The following is a 21,628-nucleotide window of genomic DNA, read 5'->3' on the forward strand; positions in this document are numbered from 1 at the left end:
CAATGGAAATTGAAAATACGGTAAGTAAAATGACCAAGAACACTGTGATGATCGTGTCCACAAACACACAATTGAAAAACTCTAGTATTACTAATTATATTTCACAACCATATAAATCAGATACAGAATAAGGTTTAATGCTGCCAACTTATTTTCACATTTAAGATTTCTTGAGCTTTCTGTGTGATATGTGTCTTTGTATTAAATTTAGTTATTGACTCTGGGGTTTGCCCCTTTTTTGTTTAAAATCCTTTAAAACATTAGTATATAGATTGGGCTCCATCTCATTTGGGCAAGTCAGTTTGTTAAGAGATTATTTATTTATTTATTTATTCATTTATTTTAGACTAACCACATTGCTGTTATTTATATTCACCATTTAATAAAAGCATAATTGTGAAAAAAACAAACATATTGCTACTCATGCTAATGTCATTATGGAGAGAAATTGACTAAATTTATTGTTAATAGTATTCATGAGAGAAAAGAACCAGATAAACTACACAGAACAAGCTCACTCATTTATATGCTTATATTTACCATATTGCTCTTTCGATTTTTACACCTTTTTTCTGAAACTTTAAAATTCTTTCAAATGGAAAAGGGAAAATTACATGATATGCACGTCCATGTTATAAATCAATCAGTTCACTTATAACAGCGTTCAAAAGCCAACTAATAAATATGGCTTCACAACAGTACACCAAGCATACAAACCCATTAAATATGTATTTTATTAACTGACAGAGCCCAGATGATTAATTTTAATTAAATTTAATAGAGAAAGCTTAAGTAGCTATCAAATATACTGTCATTGGACTATTGAACCATATAAATGAAGGAAGACTGAGCATAAATATATTGAGAACAGCAGCTTTCACATTGCTTTTTCCCTGAGATACAGTGTGATACAGCATATTGTTGACATTACATGAGAACAATCAATTTGAATCTTCTAAATATGCAAACACATTGCCAAAAGTATCTATAATCTAAATCTTATTTTTCTTTCTACATTCATTTGTAAGTATGGTGCTACGTCTTCTGCTACATAACAATGCAAATGCCCTCAATTTCAGTTATGGAGAACAGAACCATGCAGGTACAACAGCAGGTGAAATGTTGTTCTGTTTTGGTTTGACAGGTTTATGTTTTTAGATACAACTTTATTTTCTAAGACATGTTTTCCTCTTTTTGGATGGCTGACATTGAAAACAAAGACAAAGCCACAAATCAATGGCAAGTTTTGCAAACTGTTGATGAGTGCAGGCAAGAAAGATTACACGAGCATCTGTTCTGAACTACTGATTTTTGCTGGATGCTAAGGAAACTACATGAGCAAGAAAAAAAGCTCATGTAGTTTGAAACTTGGCCTTCAATTTGGATGGCTACATCCAAATTGAAGGCCAAGTTTCAAATAATGGGGAATGTCAGAGATAGGCCATAAACTGAGCATCCCAAGAAGACGACACTACAAGACTGTTCCCTTACCATGTCAGCACTTAGGAACTGTGGGCAGTGTTATACAGATTTACAGTGAAGGCTTGAAGGATGATATGGCTTACAGCTCTTTACCCAGAGATACTGGACATAGTGCACACAGCCAGTCTCTGATGTCAAGGGGATGGCAGGAGACCTGCCAGGCCACATATGTTTCTGAATACTATGCCAGCCACTTGGTTATGATGTTCTATGTATGCCCTACCTGCTAGCATCTTGCACCCTGATGTTATGTGCTGGATTAGCTCAGTGGCATCTTTACACCTGGGGTCTTGCCTGGTGTGATGGACACCAGTATCAATGGATCTTGTGCTCAAAGCTTGTTCCTGTGCTGCCATGATTAGTGCCTCTGAGACATCTTTCAGTCCAGCTTTGTCCAGCCACTGGTAGGATTTGTGGATGTCCAGCCACTGGTAGGATTTGTGGATGTCCAGCCACTGGTAGGATTTGTGGATGTCAGCCACTTCCTCTATCTATCCTTCCATGATAGTTCCTCCTCTTGTTCCTCTTTTTTTGGTTTGCTGCTGCTTGAGGTATTCACTGAGCATGCGGTCAGTCGTGGCCTTCTTCCTGATGTACTCGTGGATGTTCGTTGTCTCACCCTGGAATGTGGTATTGACACTCACCAGTCCTCGGCTTCCTTCCTTCCGCTAAGCGTACAGCATCAGGGTGCTGGACTTGGGTGAAACCCTCCATGCATGGTCAGGAGCTTCTTTGTGTTGATGCCAGTGGCTTCTATTTCCTCCTTTGGCCAGGTTATTATCCCAGCAGGGTACCTAATCACAGGCAGGGTGTAGGTGTTGATAGCCTGGATCTTGTTCTTACCGTTCACTTCTCAGGACTTGCCTCACCCTCTGCAGGTACTTGGTGGTTGAAGCTTTCCTAGCGGCCTCTTCATGCTTCCCATTTGCCTGTGGGATCCCCTGGTACTTGTAGTTATCCTCTATGTCTGCAATGTTGCCTTCTGGTAGTTCAATCCCCTCAGTTCTGACTATCTTCCCTCTCTTCGTTATCATCTGACTACACTTCTCCAATTCAAATGTCAATGTCGTTGCTGTATATATCCTGGTGGTCTGGCTCAGTGAATTGATGTCTCGTTCACTATTGGGATACAGCTTGATGTCATCCATGTAAAGGAGGTGGGTGATGATTGCTTCTTTCTGTAGTCAGTATCCGTAGCCAGTATACAAATAAATAAATGACCCATTTTTCACACACTGAAATCTAAGGCAATGCTTGACCATGAATATCTCAAAAAGCATTAAAGATAATAGCTTGAATCTTTACTGTGTTTTCTTACCATCAATGTGAATCTGTAATTTCGGACAAATGTATCAAAAATGTCTAAATATTGGTTATATCAGCACTACTGAAAGTCCCATATTTGAGGATACATAAATCAAAAACTTGAAATTGCAAAAGTCAACTTCTGAATGATATCTTGTTGAATTACACAATATTGTAAAATAAAGCAAGTAAAATACTTTTTAACATGAAATTCTTAGACACAAAAATGAAGAAAATGCAATTTTTCATTCAACTGTCACACTACAAACTACAACTACAAAACAAAAATATTAGTAGTCCTGATAGTACTCTGAACAATTTAGTTCAATATGTGAATGTTTTCTTTTATTTTCAAGATCTGCGTCATTCCATCTTCAATCATGAAACTTTTTTTGCAATGTGAAGTTGTTTTGTGTTTTTTTTTTTTTTTCAAATTTTATCTAATCAGTATTTAGACATTTTTCAATGTATTTGTTCCAAATTAAAGATTCTGATTCAGTCTGATGGTAAGACAGATCAGTAAATATTTCAGGCTTTTATCTTTTATAGTTTATATAGTTTACCAATATTATTTTTTTAGATTTTCATGTTTAAACATTGGCTCAGAGTTCACTGTGCAAAAAAATAATAATTGTGCTACAATTATAATATAAGGATTGTTTTAATATTTTCATTTAATACGCTTGAGAAACTTGAAGTCTAGAACATCGCAAAATGCTGCATTTGAACAAAAGTGGTGTGAAAACCCCCACAAACAATCTAAAGAGCTTTGAAAGAAAAGGATCCGGACTTCTTTAATTTTCTTCAAGACACCTCACCTCTCATTCAAGAAGCTTCTTCAGCTCTAAGAGCAGATGGCGGAGACCCAGATTTTTTTAAGCCCTGTGGGAGTGTCCCCCAAGGGGGGCATGGATCCCCTATTGATCCTCCACCTAATCACACGAGCCAAGGTGTGAAAACGGGTGTGGGTCATAATCAACCAAGGCTTTGGGTGAACCCACTGTGAAACCTAGCCTCACCCTCATGGGATTTCCTGAGGTAAAATGGCCCAGCATGTGAGTGGGTCTGGGAAGGGATTTTAAAACAAAGACAATATAGATATGCTATTTTAAACCACCAATAACATTAGATGTGTTTTTTAAACACTGTTTACTGCAAAAACATTCAGTTTTCCTACAAACCTGTGTATACTGTGTGAAAATACATGCCTGGCTTCAAATTTACCTTTTACTCTGGTGTTGCAAGTTGCTAGGGAAAGTCATAAGTGATACAATTTCATGTGAATGACAAAGTACAACTGTGAAATAACTATACATCTTTTATAAAGTGCTAAGACATGCAAACATTATCAGTAGCCACACTGTATCCTATTATTAGTGGCACACATCATTAGTAGGAGTTTCCTGTATTAGGCTTTGACATTTGGAAACCTATAAACACATACCAATGGTATATAGAAATATAGAAATTCTCTGTAGTAATGCAGTAAGGAACAAAGGCATACCCTTAATTTAACAACCTAAAATAAGCACTCATTTGAGAACATAAAAATATATGCCATAAATGATTTATCTTTCAGCCATTTAACTGTAGTTCTAATATACTAAGTATACTGACGTATTATGTATTTAAACGAAAAGGGGAGAAAAACCTTTGAAAAGTGATGGCAACACACAGATAACACACTACCTTAGTTCAGACTATACTGCTTTGTGCAATTTTAGCTTGTTTCATCATTGTTTTGGAGGGTAGAATTTGAAGCTTTTGACTTTTGTGACCTTTTGCAATAAATGCCGCCAAGCCCATCAAGCCTCTCATATCAGCTTTCACTGTCTGAGAACCTCATAGTTCTTGTGTCACACATCCGACTTTTATTAAACATCTTGAACACACACACGCACGCACACGCACACACAAGTTCATGCTCAGACTGAGCATAACTCTGTTATTATGGTACCACAATAACTGGGCAGTGGTCTAAAGTGCCAACGAAGATAAGTCGGAATGACTCCTAACATGTAAGTAAACAGCCCCAAGGTGGTAAGTGCGTTAAACAGAAAAGATATTTATACTAATAAAGTAAATAAATTTTTGAATTTTCTGTGATGTGTTAAAAGTAGTTTTACAATTCTTGGTCAATACAAAATTACCCTATTAAACATTCTTTTGGATGTATAAAATAACATCAATTGGAGGTAACAGTGTAGTTCAACTATGTAGAATTGCATTGTTACTGTAAATACAGAAACAATGGAAATAATACAGTCTTAATTCGTGGGAATGATTGCTGTCCTGTGCTCAAGAAAAGTTGCTTTGGAAAGAGCAGTACTTTAATTCCTCAGAGGATTTCCCACCCTTTCAAAGGTGATTCATTAAAAAAGAAAAAGAAGAAATTTTAATGACAGCAGAACAGAAAAGCTGTAGGTTAATACACTGCTCAATTAAAAGGAATCACCTTCATCGCAGGAATCCCACCACCCATTATGGAATGGGTAATGTATTAGAAATGAAAAGATCCTACATAATTTACTGCACTGAAAATGATCAATCTATGGGGGTCTGAAATCAAAGACACCCCAAAAATCCAGATCTGTAGAGGTCTGTGCATCCCTGAAAGGATACAGTATGACTTCCCAGACCATGACTGACACACTCTCAAACAGGTCATGCTGAATGATGTTACAGGCAGCATGTTCTCAACAGCTTCTCCACACCCTTTTATGTCTGTAAACAGTATGAGGTGGACCTGCCAGTTCTGGTATTCTATAGCAAATGCCAGTCGGGCTCCATGGTGCCAGACAGAGAGCACAGGGCCCACTAGAAGGCTCTCGGGGCAAAAGATGAGGAAATAAATCTGTCAGTGGCTTGCACCTTTCCTGTGCAGCAATGTATATAAAGAATATAGTTTGGTATATATTATTGTTTTTCCATGCATATTTGTTATCATTTGGCCCTTTTAGTTCAACCATCCCAGAAGAAAGCTCACCTATAGTCCTCTCAGAGCATTACTACCAAGTCATGTGGCTAATTAAGCCCATTCAAATACTGAAGAATAAATACTAGAGGGTATAAGGCTGTCAGCTGCAAGTATGAAGGATGTAGTGGTCACAGTTGTATTTCCCATTTTTTAAGCAAAGTATAAAGTAATGGGGGTGGCTGAAGACTTTAACACTAGTGTACACACTTGCTTTGTTGAGTATTTCTAAATGATCTGTAACAATGTGTGAAAGAGACAGAATAAAGGAACTGAAACAGGGAGAATGTAAAATGTAAAGTCTTGTAAAAGTGGTATGTGTGATCATAACAAGATTCATTTTTAGGTGTGTCATTCACAGTAAATGTCCTGAGGAAGCTTATGTATTTGTCAACAAGAAGTCCCAGTTATGGTCATCTCAGCACAAGGCTTGCAGGCAGCCTTGGCTTTCCGTCTTCCTATCTAGAGGTTGTGATTTATGCCAAAAACAAAAAAAGCAATCCCCTGTCTTGGCAGGCACTGTGTCTGACAACGTGGGAGCTTGTCGCAGAGTCATTGGCATTCCTGTAAGGATTTAATAGCTTGTAGACCAGGAAGGCAACACTCGAATATCAGCCAGGGAAGCAGCACCACTGAACAGGATCACAGGAGTACTGTGGTGAGTTCATCATTCATCTTATATACATCACCAGTCTTAGATGAAGGTGTTAAGTATTAAGACATGGCTCTAGTTTTTAACACTCAGTTCTGGGCCATATTAAATCTTAAAGATAACAGTAAATCCATGTGATAAACTGTGCAAATTATTTGCCTATAAACACAACTGAGCTGACTTAATAAAAGTTCTTTGTTGTGCACATGAAAGTGGTTTAATTTTCCATCATTCACATTATTTAAGTACAGTGAAGTTGTTTTCTAATTACTCAGCTCCTATGTTTCATTAAATATGCATTTCAAAAGGTTTTTCAAAAATTTTGAAAATGCAACAATAATGCACATCAGTATACAAACGTAACTGCTTACGTGAGTTCAAATAAAATGAACTTTATGTGATTTCCAGATCTTGTATATAATTGTAGCCAGTTGGCAAAAAATCCTTACTACTCATAACTTTGCCCTATGTCCGTGCACGTAGAAAAAATATCACAGCCATACCTAAAACCAAGAACCATCCTTTTGAGAGCATGTTATTTTTTTAAAACTCCTAACTTTAATTTTTCTTCATGAATAGTTACTCTAATCTGCTCTATTAATTTTTCATCCATCAGCTTGTCAATTTATGGCCCCTAAAAGTTTTAAATGAAGATTTAAATAGATAAATGAGCTGCATAAAAATACAAAATAGTTTATGGTGAAATTCTGGAATAATTCAATTTAAGCAAACCTGGCACTCTAAGCTACTGGCATCAGCGTCATCTCCGTAGATAGCCACATGCTTTGTGAACATGCCCCTCACGGTGTCTCCCTTTTAATCATCTTTATGATGCTCTCAGTCTCTGAGTATACTATCCCGTACTGTATTTCATCTCCAGTCAGAGAAGCAGCTGGTGGCATTAACATCGACAAGTTAACATCAGCAAAGGCGATATTATATCCTATAAAAACAACTCACGCACTGGTTGTGTAAGGAGTGTGTTAGAAGCCAAGTACACAAAAAAATAATTTCTAGAGTAAAAAAATAAAAAAAATCTAAATCTCAAAGGCTTTTCTGACCATAAAAAATAACTTTGCAGAACAACCACAATGGGAGCTGAAGTTATGGGCTTAATCTCATCCCATTTATCCTAAGAACACAAGAATACAACAATGTGCTTAGCAATAACCATTTTCTGTTATATTTACTGAATACTTTAAAATAGTTAAAGGCTTTTCACCATTTAGTTGCTGCTATAATCATAAGTAAATGCACCAAAAATTAAAAAGGACTGATTATGAAGGTTATCCGTTTGGTGCCCATAGATAGAAAATGTGGTAATCTATAGTGATTTAATTTGCTAGACTGAAAAAGTTTCACCTCAGTTTGACATTATCCTGTCAAGTGATTTACAAGCATATTAAGATGTGCAAGATGGGATGTTCACAGCTTTATGTGGCATGTGACCTATCATATGACAGTCCAGTTTTCTCATCTTTCAACAGCCATGAAGCGCTGAAACCCTAGAATATCACGTGTATACCGGGATGTGCTAGGTTTGTGCAAATACTATACATGAGAATGAAAGATGTCGCACGCATCTGAAATATAAAGTCAGTGTATCTAATTAATCAGCAACAATGTAGAGCTATACAGACTGAAAAATTATGATGATTAGTCAAGTTACTCAGGCATTCAGAAACAGTTTTTCTTGTTCACACATATGTGAAAGAGCTTTACACAGTTTGGTGGATTTTGACATAACAGCTGCAGACGTCTTACACCCTTCCCTGCTGTTAGATCAATGATTCAGAACATTAGCTCTGTACTGTGTACTGCATTGTGCACTGACACATCAAACAGGTTATTTCATTCGGACATAAAGTTCAACGCAGCCCACAGAACTTTTAACTGGTCCTGGGACACAGGAAATGGGTCGAACTAAAGTGCTCTGGAAACACTGAGTTTTGGGAAACAAATTTTCATCGACTGTGACTCACATCCACTCAAAGCAACTCATTTCATAACACTAGCAACAGGAATTTACAAATTCTGTAAAAATTCCCTCTCCACCAAACTAAAAACTACAGTATATGTAGGTGTGATGATGAAACTGCTAAAGTGTAAGAGGGAACATTTAACATTTGGGAACATTAGCATTTCTCTGTCAAATGATATTTTTTACAGTATATAAAATTAGAGATCCAAGCAATGTTTTCATGTTTAAACCTATAGTCATGTACAGTTTTTCTTTTCCTTTTTTCTCTTATTTTCTTTTCCCTGTCAGACTTTGTTTTGACTGACAGCTTTGACAATCTCAGCATACAATACTAAACAGTATATAATCCCAGATCTCTTCCTGTCATTATAAAATCTATCAAGCTGATGTTTCTCAACATATGGAAACAAAAAAAAAAAGAAAAAAAAAAGAAAAAAAAACCCATAAAAGTAATAAATAAATACATCAGCTTATCATTTATTTCAACCAGAGTGATGGTTATAAAAGGATTTATTGACAGAATTTGTTAGTTTTCGTATCATTTCATACAATCTCATCTTTCTTAAAACCAGCACTGATAAAAATATCTAATTCCTGCAATTATGCATTAATGTTCTAACGAAATATTAACATTTCTGCAAATCCGCTTAAGCCCCAGCAACACTGAATCCATTAAAATTAATGTTCAGTCTATTTTAGTCAAGTGACACTTGTCATTCTAAGTATAGCAATCATGTGGGTAATGAAAGCCATGTAGAGATCCCTGCTGTGAATGGATCTTTAAGATCATAAAAATGTGAATTTGCTAAGCATGTAATCATTTAAACAACACGTCAGCTTGCTGTATCTTAACGACACAAGAAGAAAACTACAAATTAATAATAGTTTGCACAATAATATCATAAAGTGAGGTAAGAAATATGGGCTTTTCCCCTCAGCTATTCTTAAAAAGTTGATTTCCTTACTTTAATTACTCTTGGCATAGGGCAAGAGTTAGACGACATGCAAAAACAGATGTCCATGTTCTGTGTCTTTTGCCGTGTAGTCAGTCTGAATTTGTCACCAGTCACAGTATTTCCCTTAAGAACTCTCATAACAGGTTCTACATTTTTAACCCTTCTTTGTTTTGAATTTGTCCTCAACTAATCAGTCCCCCAGAAAAAAAACAAAAAACTCACAATTTTGTGGTTTCTAAAGAAGAACATTTTCAAACATGGCCAAATTTTCCTGCACATCATGATTTAATGAAAGGTTGGTCACATCTCGCAACGCCTCTCTTAAGCTGTTCGGTGCCAGATAACTTTTGAGTCTCAGTTTCAACTGAATCTTTAAACAATTTCTTTCAATAATACTTAATAATACTCAATAATCCAGTAATACAAAACTAAAAAATGCTCCTGCTATTTTAATAAATTAGTACACTGAAAATATTGTGTTATGTTTCCTAAATAAATTAACTTTTCTCCCCAATTCTTGCTGAATCCATTCAGGAATCAAAAGACCCAAGATGATTAGAAAATCAAAAGCGACAGATGGGACAGCTGCTGGCCAAGGTGAGCACTACATATAACTGTCTACAGCACTACAGAATACTCGACTAGCAAAACACTGTCTGTACAAATTTAAACGAATGATTTTTGCTTTATTATTCTAATTTTAACATCAATCTGCAACATGCAAGTGTTAACCAAATTAAATAAGTACTATGACTCTAGAGAGAAAATTATTAAATTAGGTATATTTGCATAATTCTGAATTTATCTGCTAGTCATGAATGTACATTGTCTATTACATTCCTCCTATTACTAAGACTATACCATACATCAGGCAGACAATATTACAGGTTTAAGCAAGCACACGTTCATTGATAAGCTGTAGCAATATAGAATAGGAAATGTGTGCTGTAACCATTACAGTGCAGATTATATATTGTTACTACTTTTTAAATAGTTATATAGCATAACTATTCATTAAATATTCTGCAGGTCAATTTATTTATTTTGTTTGCTTGCTTGTTTGTTTTTTGGGTCAGTTAAACTTTTAAGTCGAATCCAATGTTACTACTATGCTGATCCATGCAGTACATTCTTCTTAACATATGCCTTATGAGCTCCTGCTGCAGAGAACTACAGTGGTAAAGAAGGTAAAGAAAGCAACAGAAAAAAAATGTTAGCCATTTATCTACCTACTGCTCATGAAGGCATCAAAAACTCATATGCAATGAATTTCTTGATACGCATGTAATTTGTGTGAATATGTATGTATTACTAAATATCTGTTCTCAGGCTGAATTTTAAATATGGATTCATACAGAAGATGTAAAAGAGGTAAATCTGACTGAAACGCAAACGCTACATTTAGTATATAACTCAGAGTGGTGATAAGGTGAGTAACATTAACATTTTAAAATATCAAGTAATAGAATGTGTTTTCAGCAATGGTTTAAGGGGGCTTGCTTACAAAACAACAGATTTTGACAGTGAATACAATTACGGCTATGATTTTCATCCTTTTCCTTGCTCCAAGTGTCACATGTATTGCCACTGACATTTCATTTTCCAATTCTTGACAGTTGGGATCAAGAAAAAATCTAAGGTCCCAGGAGTGATGATTACACAGTTTATCGAGACGCTGCCAGAGGGAAAGAGCCATCCAGACTTCACCCGCAAGCCAATTGCTTTGACCATCCAAGAGGGTATGTTTCATAGCAAAAAAAATAATAATTTTAAACATTAATATTCAGGGGAAAAACATCCCAAGGAAATATGTGATTCTGCTAAATGGATTAGATCAATTCAATTTGCCCAAAGAAAAAGTCTCTGCCTTTCAAAAGCAAGAAGCCTGTGTCAGTAGAATTGCAAAACCGTGACTAAACATCTGCAGAAGTGACAATGTTACCAAATCTACTCTGCATAACACAAATGATCTTTTTGCCTCTGTAATGTGAATGCATTAACAGGTACTGTTCACCCATTTCAATTTAATATCCATACTAAATGTCACCGTATATATTTGGATCTCTTCACTGTCTCCAGGGAGTGACCTGTCTTTTTCTTTTCTTTTTTTACAGGGAAATTTGCTTTCTTTAAAGCTATTGTCATTGGAGACCCAACACCAACTGTAACATGGAGCAGAAATAACGGAGATGTGTCTGATACTTCCCGGTACCAGAGTAAATACGATTCCCCTTCCAATGAGCATACATTTGAGGCAAGTGATACAATAAAACTAAAGCAACATGTTCACATAAAGGAGAAGCAGATAATGTAAAGACAATCTAGAAGACAAAGATATTTGATTACATCAAAGGTAAATAATATTTGTTACAAAAAGTACAGTTATACAAATTTCAATAATAACCACATTATTGACTTCCACACCACGAATTGTGATAAATTAGATCAAAATGAAATTTAACACATTTGGTTGTTAATTGTAAATTGTAAAGGGGCAGCACGGTGGCACGGTGGTTAGCACTGTTGCCGCACAGCAAGAAGGTCCTGAGTTCAATTCCACCATCAGGCCGGGGTCTTTCTGTGTGGAGTTTGCATGTTCTCACCGTGTTTGCGTGGGTTCTCTCCGGGTACTCCGGCTTCCTCCCACCGTCCAAAGACATGCAGCTTGTGGGGATAGGTTAATTGGATAATACAAATTGTCACTAGGTGTGAATGTGAGTGTGAATGGTTGTCTGTCCCTGTGTGTTGGCCCTGCGACAGACTGGCGACCTGTCCAGGGTGTACCCCGCCTTTCGCCCTATGACAGCTGGGATAGGCTCCAGCGCCCCCCGCGACCCTGAAAAGGATAAGCGGAAGCGAATGGATGGATGGTTGTTAATTATCTAGGTCCATTACACTCAGTATATCTTTTACTGTCCAGATGCCAAATGTTGCCCCAGATCAAGCAGATACCTACAAATGCTTCGCCACAAATGAATATGGACAAGCCATGGTCACAGTTGTTTTAAATGTGATTGAAGGTAAGGTTATGAAGGTATAGATATGGAGATAGTGTGATGAAAGCAATCATAGAGTTATTAAATCTGCACGTATTTGAGTCTGCATGCAGATTCTGCCAAATTTGATACTTTGTTACTTCTCCGCTTAAGGCTATTTCTGTCATTTCACTTTTTCCTACATAGTTGATAATGTATTATCCTTTTTTTACTTTCTAGTGGGTTTTAAAAAAAACAAAGCCCAAAAGCAAGCAGCTGATGCAATAGAAGGGGATTTTAAGACTGTTCTAAAAAGGAAAAGGTAGGATTGAGGTAGTCTACTGATCACCATGCGTCATATATAGATTTACAAATTGTTTACTATATCCATTTCCAGCAAGGTTCATCCCAAATCTGAGAAACCTGAGAAAAAAGAGGGAGAAATGGATCCAAAATTTTGGGAGCTTTTACTTAGCGCTGACAAGAAAGATTATGAGAGAATCTGTGCAGAGTTTGGGGTAACTGACTATCGTTGGATGCTCAAGAAATTAAACGAAATGAAGAAAGAAAGGGAGGAAGAACAAGCACAGGTCAGTGATTCGGTTCATGATTTTTTTTTTACTTCCTTTATGAGGCTTGATGTTGACTATACAAGCTTAAATTTGTTTATAAGTTTATTCTTGAAAAAATAAATAAAGCTATTTAGTTGCAAAAAAAATGTCTGTTTGCTTTCCTTTTATTACTTCCTCTGTTTTTGTCCCAGTTCGTCAAAAGCCTCTCTAATCTGAGACCTATTCAGGTCAATGCAGATGGCACTGCATCCTTTGAGATAGACATGGACCTCATTGAACAAAGCAGCTCTATATTCCTGTACAAGGTAAGTTATAGAATGAAGTCGTAACGCTACTAAACCATAATAGTAGAAAACAATGAATAGAGTCATTATCTAGGACCACCCCAAAATACCACAGCCATAATATGACCAGTGCTTGCAAAGATACATCAAGATAATTAGATGATATATACCAGATAACAACCTTTGAATTAATTTTTTATGTTTAAACATTAGATATGCAGCTTTGTTTTTGGTTTTGGTTTTTTTGGGGGTTTTTTTTATGCAGCTTTGTTAATGAGTTTTTACTTTTTTTTTGATGAAATCCTGTTATAATGTTATCAATATTTAATCAAATAAGACTTTTTTGTTTTGTTATTGTCTTGCAGCTACATTGTGCTATGCAAGTACAAAAACATATGAAAATAACAATCTATGTATATACACACACTCCACAGGATGGTAAAATGATCCCTTACACAAAAGAACTGGGTGATAAGCTCAAGCACAGCCTTAAGAAAATTGGGAAAAAGTACATTTTCAGCATGAGAGATCTAATGCCAGAGGATGCCGGGCTGTACCAGTTGGATGTCGAGGATGTCAATATGTTTTCCACTGATTTTAAAAGTAAGCATTTTTACAATTGCACATGACACAACAAAATGAAGGATGTTGAAATAAATTCATGTATAATGTAGTATAATAAACAAATGTCTTATTTTTTAGTCCCCATGGTGGATTTCGTGGTGAAGATTCAGGAAGTAAAGGCAAACGAGAGAGAAGATGCCATATTTGAGTGTGTCTTGTCAAACCCCTTTGCCAAGATTTTGTGGTTTGGCAAAAATATGCCACTGGAACAGGGAGATAAATATGACATTGAGGTTTCAGAAGACAAGCTCATTCACAGGCTGCTGGTTAAAGACTGCATGGTGGCAGATAAAGGAATTTATTGTGCCTGTGCAGGGATAAAATCTTGCAGTGCTTGGCTTGTCATTGAAGGTATATCATCTCCCACCAAAAGGCTATTTTATAATATATGATATAATTAACTGACAATATTTTTTGAAAGATTAGATTAATTTAATCTATTATTGAGTTCATGACATAAAATACATTTTTTTAAGTGCACACTGTCACAAATCTAATTGTCTTTCCCAATTCAGCTGATAAAGATGCACAAAAGGGTAAAAAGACAGCAAGGAAAACAACAAGGGCAGGGGGATCTGGGCAGGATTTACAGAAAATTGCCAAAGAGCAACAAGCAAAACTAGAAAAGGAGAAAGAGGAAAGAAAAGAGCAAATGAAAGCTTCTGAAGAGGCTGCACCTCCACCTGCTGCACCCACTGACACTCCAGTTGTGGCTGGATCTGCAGCTTCCAAACCAAGTAAGAATGCCCAGAAGTGGTTTTAAATGAACATTAACCACATTAACCAAGAGAGAAAATGTCATTTTAGATAAGTGTGATGCACCTTTTCATATGAATATTATGTTGTTTATGTGGTTAGTCAACTTTTGTTATTATGTGGGTAATTATAATGTGTTAATCTATCAACCTCTGACTTGTTTTTTTTATGGTTGATGAGGAGTGGTAAATGAACCAACAATGACAGGTTCACATCCACCAGTTGTGGAGGCAACAACCACTGGTAAGATCCTAAAATTACTTTGAGACCTAAAGTCCTTCTTACGTCTAACTATTTAAAAGTATTATTTATGTAAACATTTGCCAAAATATAAATATAAAACTGCTAGTGAGGTCACAGTAATATTTTGGCTGAACTTCATAATGTAATCAGTTCATTATGTAACTACCTCTTCAAGGATAGATTTTAGCTGACTTTACCTTTTTTTGATGTTGTAAAATCATTATTTTTATTATGACAAAATAAAAGTACTGAAACTGAGTTGCAAGTCATTGAAATTATCAACAAACACAGAATAATAATAATAGCATTGTCATACTGTCTCTGATCGCACATAGGTGAAACATCAAAACGAGAAGCTGCCACAGGCAAGTTTAAATCACTTATTGTTGTTATTGCCATCAGGCCACTCACCTGAAGAAACCAGTGGTAGTGAAATGCTAAATCAACCACTTGCATATGCAGGCATGCCAGATATTTAAAACTGAAAAAGCACTACAGTACTAACAATATAGAAAGACTAATAAAATATCTATATAGTAGCTTACATGACTTTAACAGAAGTGTAAAAAATAACACATTAACATCAATGTATGTTTTATTCGAAACCCTGCTTACTTTTTTAATGCAGATAGATTTTAATTAGACGGAATATCAACCAAAAATCCAGAGGGGGAAAAAAAAAACCACACAAAAAAACCAAAAAACCAAAAGGAATGACATAAAAGTTATAAACTGATTTTCATGTCATTGAGCGAAATAATATTTGGTCCCTTACAACTCAATCAGTGAATCAATAAAACCTGCTAAAGGCTAGAATGTGCCATGAGACCATCAATAAGAAGCTTGGTAAGAATGTGACAACTGTTGGTGCAATTATTAGGAAATGGAAGAAAAATGGCCTCCAATCGCCCTCGGTCTGGAACTCATTGAGTGAAATAAGTATTTGATAAAACAAAAAAAAACTTAGAACTTGGTGGAGGAACCCTTGTTGACAAGTACACTGGTCATATATTTCTTATAGTTTCTGTTGCACTTTTTCAAGTTTTTCAGTACCGCTTGCTGATTATTTAGCATTAGTGTTTGCAGACAGTTACTATAAACAATAGGAAACCGTAGGAATCTTTTAGCAACCAAAGTATTTCCAAAAAGGTATCTGGTACAGCAGCCCTTTTGTGAGTGATTTCATCTAGCAGCAACTATTCACAAGCTGGTCAGGGAATACACATTTTCCCTAACAACTGGTGGTTACCAGGGGTTCACTGGTGATTTTCAGTCTGTGTTATACAGACTTATACAGACTCAGACCTAAAGTGGATTTTAAGTTGGGAGTCTATAGGGACTTTCTTGTCTTTAGAGCCAGTAACTGCAGCCATCCCCAGATGTGGCCACTTGTTTGTTTCACAAACTTGTTAAACTATTGAAGAATTACAGAAAAACCTTCCAAAACATCTAGAAAGTTCTCACCTTTATTTGATCAGCTATTTACTGAAATTAGTAAAAACGAAACGTTTAAATATTGTATGTTTTCTGTTTTTATTCAATATGCATGCAGTTTTAAAGACAAAGCTTCATCACAAAGAATGTCAAGAGGATTCTAAATGCATTTATGTTTCCTAGAGCCTAGAATTACCTCTGGACTTTCTAATATTTATGCCCTTCGAGGAAAATCAGTTGAATTGCAAGTGAAGATGAACATTGACAGTGATGGCACCTGGTTCAAAGATGGAAAGCAGGTAAAGCCAATGAATAAGTATTATTAAATCTATATTTTTCAATTTTAGATAGCATTTGGAATAAGTCAGTATTATGAAAAACAAGAAAACTCTACCTACAGTATGTTTCTATCATTAACTAATTTTATATAACAAATTGTGTTAACAAAATTGCCATATCAGGTACTTTCCCTTTGCTTTTTTAATTTCCTTTTTAGTTAAACTCAGGTGCTGGGATCACCATAACCAAAGATGGAAATTCTCATGAGCTAAGAATTAAAAGCTGCAGTGATGACAGCTCTGGAATTTATCAGTTTACATCAGGGGAACACAGCACACAAGGGAAGGTTACAGTTGGAGGTATAATATACTTTCTCTCGCTGTTACATTTCTATTAAATGGCAAAACAGTCACAGATCTTTAAAATGGACTTGTGCTTTGTGTTTCATAGATGTACCTGAGTTTGATCCAGATGACCTTCACAAGTTCTCTAAACCTGTGATAGTAAGAGTGGGACAAAATGCTGCTTTCAAGATGCCCTTTCCTCCTCAGGAGTCTTTGGAGGTCAACTGGTTCAAGGATGGCACTGAGCTGAAAGATGGAGGAGGAGTTAAGATTGTGAGGGAGCGCAATCACAGCCGCCTGTTGTTCAGAGACTGCCTGCGGATAGACACAGGGGAAATAAAGATCCAGCTGAAAAACCCATTTGGAGCCATAGAGGCCACATCTAAGCTTATTGTGCTTGGTATGGAAACAAAGATAAATATATGTGAAAATGAGATTTTCTAAAGGTTAAATCAATAAACTTTCTAATATTTGTTAACTCCCATACTTATGTTTAAAATTTAACATGATACCTAGATCGACCCGGTCCACCAGAGGGTCCAGTGAAGACTGTTGAAACTACCTCATCAATAATTGAGATTAAATGGAACCCTCCCAAAGACGACGGCGGCTCTGCTGTAACCAACTACATTATAGAACGGCAGCAGACAGGACAGAGTCTGTGGACAAAACTTGGAGATGTCTCAGCGGACAAGACCTCCTTCAGGGACAGGAATGTGACACATGGAAAGAAATACAACTATCGCATCTATGCAGAAAACCCTGAGGGTATTAGTGATGCCCTGGAGACAGCTGAAAGCATAATGGCTGGCATAATGAGTGAGTGTAGAAAAATGAAGTCGTGTTTAGTGTTTCTCGGCAAATCCAAATGAAAATGCTTTCATGTAGCTTTTGTGATTGCGTTAAATACTTTATCACTGCAGCTACTATAGCAGTCTAACATTTTATCATTGCTGGAATTTATGCTCTCTTTAAGAGAAACTGCTTGCAAATGTCTTTGATTAATTTAAGTATGTCCTAATTATTAATGATGAGAGTATTTAATTAATTAGACTTCTCACTATTTTATAGTACTCGCCGGCCCTCCTGGTGCTCCTAAAGTGGTAAGTGCCTCAAAAACCTGTATCAACTTGACCTGGACCCCTCCAGAGGATGATAAAGGAGTGCCGATCATTGGGTACCAAGTAGAGAAACAGAAGAAGGACACAAATCAGTGGATTCCCCTAAATGCAGTTAATGAACCTATTGAAGGTTTGTAAAACAAAAATAATTTCTACTCCTAAAGAACAATTAGCACCTTTCATTAAAGAAAATTGACTCTTTTATCTTGACATTAATCATATTTTTCCAGACATAAAGTACGCAGTCAAAGATATCACTGAGGGTTCAGAGTACGAGTTCAGGGTTACAGCAATCAATGAGTCAGGACCTGGAGATCCAAGCCCTCCATCTGCGATGGTGTGTGCAAAGAATCCCAACAGTAAGTCTTGACATGCTTCAGTGTGAATATAAATGATTACCTTAGTTATCCAGAGCAGTGATTTTTTTTCCTGCATTAATTTGAACGTTTTATGTGTTTTATATCCAGTGAGACCTTGTTTTAAGGATCCAGAGGACTTCATTGTTGTCAGAGCAGGAAATTCTGCTCGTATCAAAATTTGCTTTGAGGTATGAATGAACCCAAAATCAGGTTTCCAAGTATTTTTTCATCCCTTAATAACTCTTAAATCTGTCATGCCAGTATTTTCTGCATTTACTTCCCTTGTCATATTTTTTGAGTTGTAAGTTCACCACAGCATGACAAGGGAGGATTTGCCTCACATTTAAGGTAATTTATCTGATATTGATATCTTCAGGCTGAACCTCCACCTCAGATCACTTGGCTGAAGGATGACGAGAAAATATCTGCGTGGATTAATATCATAAATACAGAGGGAACATCTCAGCTTGTTATTCCCAATTCAAAGCGCTCGGATTCAGCCATCTACACTATTAAAGCCAAAAACTCTGTGGGTGAGGCTTCATTTGACATTGACCTTAGAGTCACAGGTAAGGACATAGATATCAGCCTATGATTAATGTAAAACAGGTTGTATCGCTACTAGTTTCTGAACTTTGTGAAATATATAATAGACTATATTGTTATTCAATTTGCCGAACTGAACCAGAGTATTAGCAAAATAATTATCCCACTTTCTGTAACTTATTCTGTTTTTTGCTAGATGAACCCAAGGTTCCAGGGCCTGTGGAACTAGAGCAAACAGTACATGGAAAGCTAGTGATATCATGGGCTCCCTCACCAGACCAGGAGCTTGATGACCGCCTGTACTACATGGTTTCTCAACATGACTCCCTCAACAGAGTTTGGAAAACTATAGCAGACCGTCTATTCACTAACACATACACAGCTAGCAACATCCTTCCTGGGACAGAGTATCATTTTCGAATCTATGCCAAGAATGATATGGGACTGTCCGATCCATCTCCGTCACCTACATGGGGCACCAACATCAATAAAGGTGGGTTAGTTATTTTTAATTATGCCATAACGGTGAACTAAACTATAGGGTGCATTAGTTTGATAATTTAGGTGCTTTCCAGTGACCATAACAGCTAATTTGTCAGAAAACAAACATTTTCATGAAATACATTTTGTGTCATTTAAAATCTATTGTCATCACTGAAGACACACCCTACATTAATAATAATAATGTAAGCGGTACCATAATTTGAACAATCAAGAACAATCAAACTGTTAGAATGATTCTGAGGTTTTCCTCGTGTATTTAAAACCTGCCTGGCTAACCCAGGCCAACATATTATATTATATGTTGGCCTGGGTATTATATTATATCATCCACTTAACACACTGTTTGCTGCTACAACTACACATGTTTCTTTTCCAACTATTTATTTATAAGTGACTTATGTATGTATGTATATATATGTATATATTGTACTATTCTTAGTTAGCGTATTGTCTGTCTTGTCTTAATGTTGGTTTAAAAAGGAGCACTGTAACAAAAAATAATTTCCCCCAGGGATCAATAAAGTATTCTGATTCTGATTGATTGAAGACTGCAAGTTAAAAGTGGACAATACACTGTATTAAGAACTAAAAGTACAGTATATACATTTTTAAAACAGAAATCATCTCATCATTCTCTTTATTGCTATGTCTTTGTTAATGATTGCATTATTCTGATTTGTTTGTGTGATGTGTTTTGTCAGTTTTCTTAAAAGAATGGGATACATTTTATTAAATATGCCAATGTATACTTATGCTTCCTGAGCCTAATAGATAAAGGAGTTTAATTTAATTAAATAAATTTTTCTAAACTTAAAAAAAAGTCCTGCATCTTTAAAAAGAAAACAAAATAAAACTTAAGCAAAACATATGTTCACCTGGTGGGACAAGAGAGAACAATACCTACCATGCACTTTAAAACAATTAGCCAACAGTTGCGCTCCTGCTCAGAAACTACCTTACCTCATTCCCTGCCAACCTCAAAAGCACACATCAGGCAGACTGGGCAGAGTCATCACAGTTATGATGTTGTCCTTTCTCAAATTTAGCACACAATATAAAGGCTTTGTTTAGCTGCATCATGTGTGGAACGCCATACTATGACAACTTCTTCAGCGTCACTGAAGAAGTTGTCTCCAGATGATTCTCCAGATGATTATTATTATTCTTACATTCGCTCACTCTGACATTTCCCAGACAAACAGGCACAGACTGCATTAGGGAGCTGACAGGATATGTATTCTCACATTGAGCTCTACCACATATCAAGAAAAGTTCAGGGTTGCACTGGATATGTAAAACTGTTATAATGCTGCTATTTGAAATGTGATTAGTACGAAGGAATTTTGCAAATATTCTTGGACCTTTATTGACATTATTAAAATCTGACTTTAAATACTAACTTTGAACGCTCCTTCTGTTTAAGTTCCAGTAACTTCAAATGGAATTATTTCCACAGAGGTCTCCTTTGAGAGACCTCCATCTATCTTGGTCCCTCTGAAAGTCCACACACCACCTAAAGGTTACCAACTCTTTATGACATGTGCCGTTAGAGGATATCCCGCCCCAACTGTATCCTGGTACCTGAATGACATCTGCATCAACTCAGACAATAATTACTACATCACCAACTCTTTTGGTGTCTGCTCCCTGTATATTCTCCGAGTTCGGCCAAAGGACAGTGGGGAATATAAGGTAGTCGCAGTTAACTCTTTTGGCAAGGCAGAGTGTTCCGCTAAAATTTTTGTCAGAGGTAAGCTTTATTTAAGATTATTATTATATTTTTGTAGTTTGTGATGAAGGGTTTATTCTTATAATTGTTTTGCTTTTTTTCCTGAACAGATTAATTGGCAACAAACCTTTGTGGAGCTTTTCTTCCTACTGAGATCCTGTGGAAAATACAGAAATAAAATGAATTTTTTGGTTTGCTATATAACAGAAATAGTATACTTTCAATACAAAGTGTGGGAAGAAAAAAAAAGAGCTTTAATGCAAACTCATTTGATGTGTCTGAAGTGCAATATCTACAATTGTTACCCTGTCACTGGTAATAATAACTATTAAAATGAGTGAAGTGGCAATCTTCAGTATAAAAACATCTGTCAAATTGTAACCGCAATAAATCAACAAACTGATGTGTACTCAGTGTTCTGCCTTCTCACTTATTCTTGTTTTATTGAGAACTTTTTCTATTTTTCACTGATACAAAGCATTGCATGGGTTTCAAGCACCACATGGCT

The 21,628-nt window shown here is 36.2% G+C and overlaps 1 protein-coding gene across 2 annotated transcripts; it reads left to right on the plus strand.

Annotated features, from left to right (window-relative positions):
- Positions 1–6,297: 6,297 nt before the first annotated feature.
- Positions 6,298–21,529, plus strand: igfn1.4 (immunoglobulin like and fibronectin type III domain containing 1, tandem duplicate 4). 2 transcript variants are annotated; one of them, XM_085274953.1, is made up of 24 exons: positions 6,299–6,419; positions 9,885–9,947; positions 10,967–11,089; positions 11,465–11,604; positions 12,271–12,370; positions 12,566–12,647; positions 12,723–12,915; positions 13,089–13,202; positions 13,616–13,784; positions 13,884–14,156; positions 14,321–14,542; positions 14,742–14,804; positions 15,140–15,169; positions 16,422–16,537; positions 16,735–16,876; positions 16,968–17,261; positions 17,378–17,680; positions 17,933–18,112; positions 18,213–18,341; positions 18,450–18,529; positions 18,718–18,910; positions 19,084–19,380; positions 20,815–21,141; positions 21,231–21,529. In XM_085274953.1, exons 2-24 carry the CDS (start codon positions 9,902–9,904, stop codon positions 21,233–21,235), a joined length of 3,621 nt encoding a protein of 1,206 aa, XP_085131079.1. In that variant the 5' UTR covers positions 6,299–6,419; positions 9,885–9,901; the 3' UTR covers positions 21,236–21,529. The 2 variants fall into 2 exon arrangements, with proteins under 2 accessions (XP_085131080.1, XP_085131079.1); XM_085274954.1 differs by lacking the exon at positions 15,140–15,169 and having other exon boundaries at positions 6,298–6,419.
- Positions 21,530–21,628: the final 99 nt, after the last annotated feature.

Source organism: Mchenga conophoros, linkage group LG5 (assembly GCF_057382185.1).
Source record: "Mchenga conophoros isolate Kocher_MC1m ecotype Shallow Benthic linkage group LG5, M_conophoros_male_GT1.1, whole genome shotgun sequence".
Classification (NCBI taxonomy): Eukaryota; Metazoa; Chordata; class Actinopteri; order Cichliformes; family Cichlidae; genus Mchenga; species Mchenga conophoros.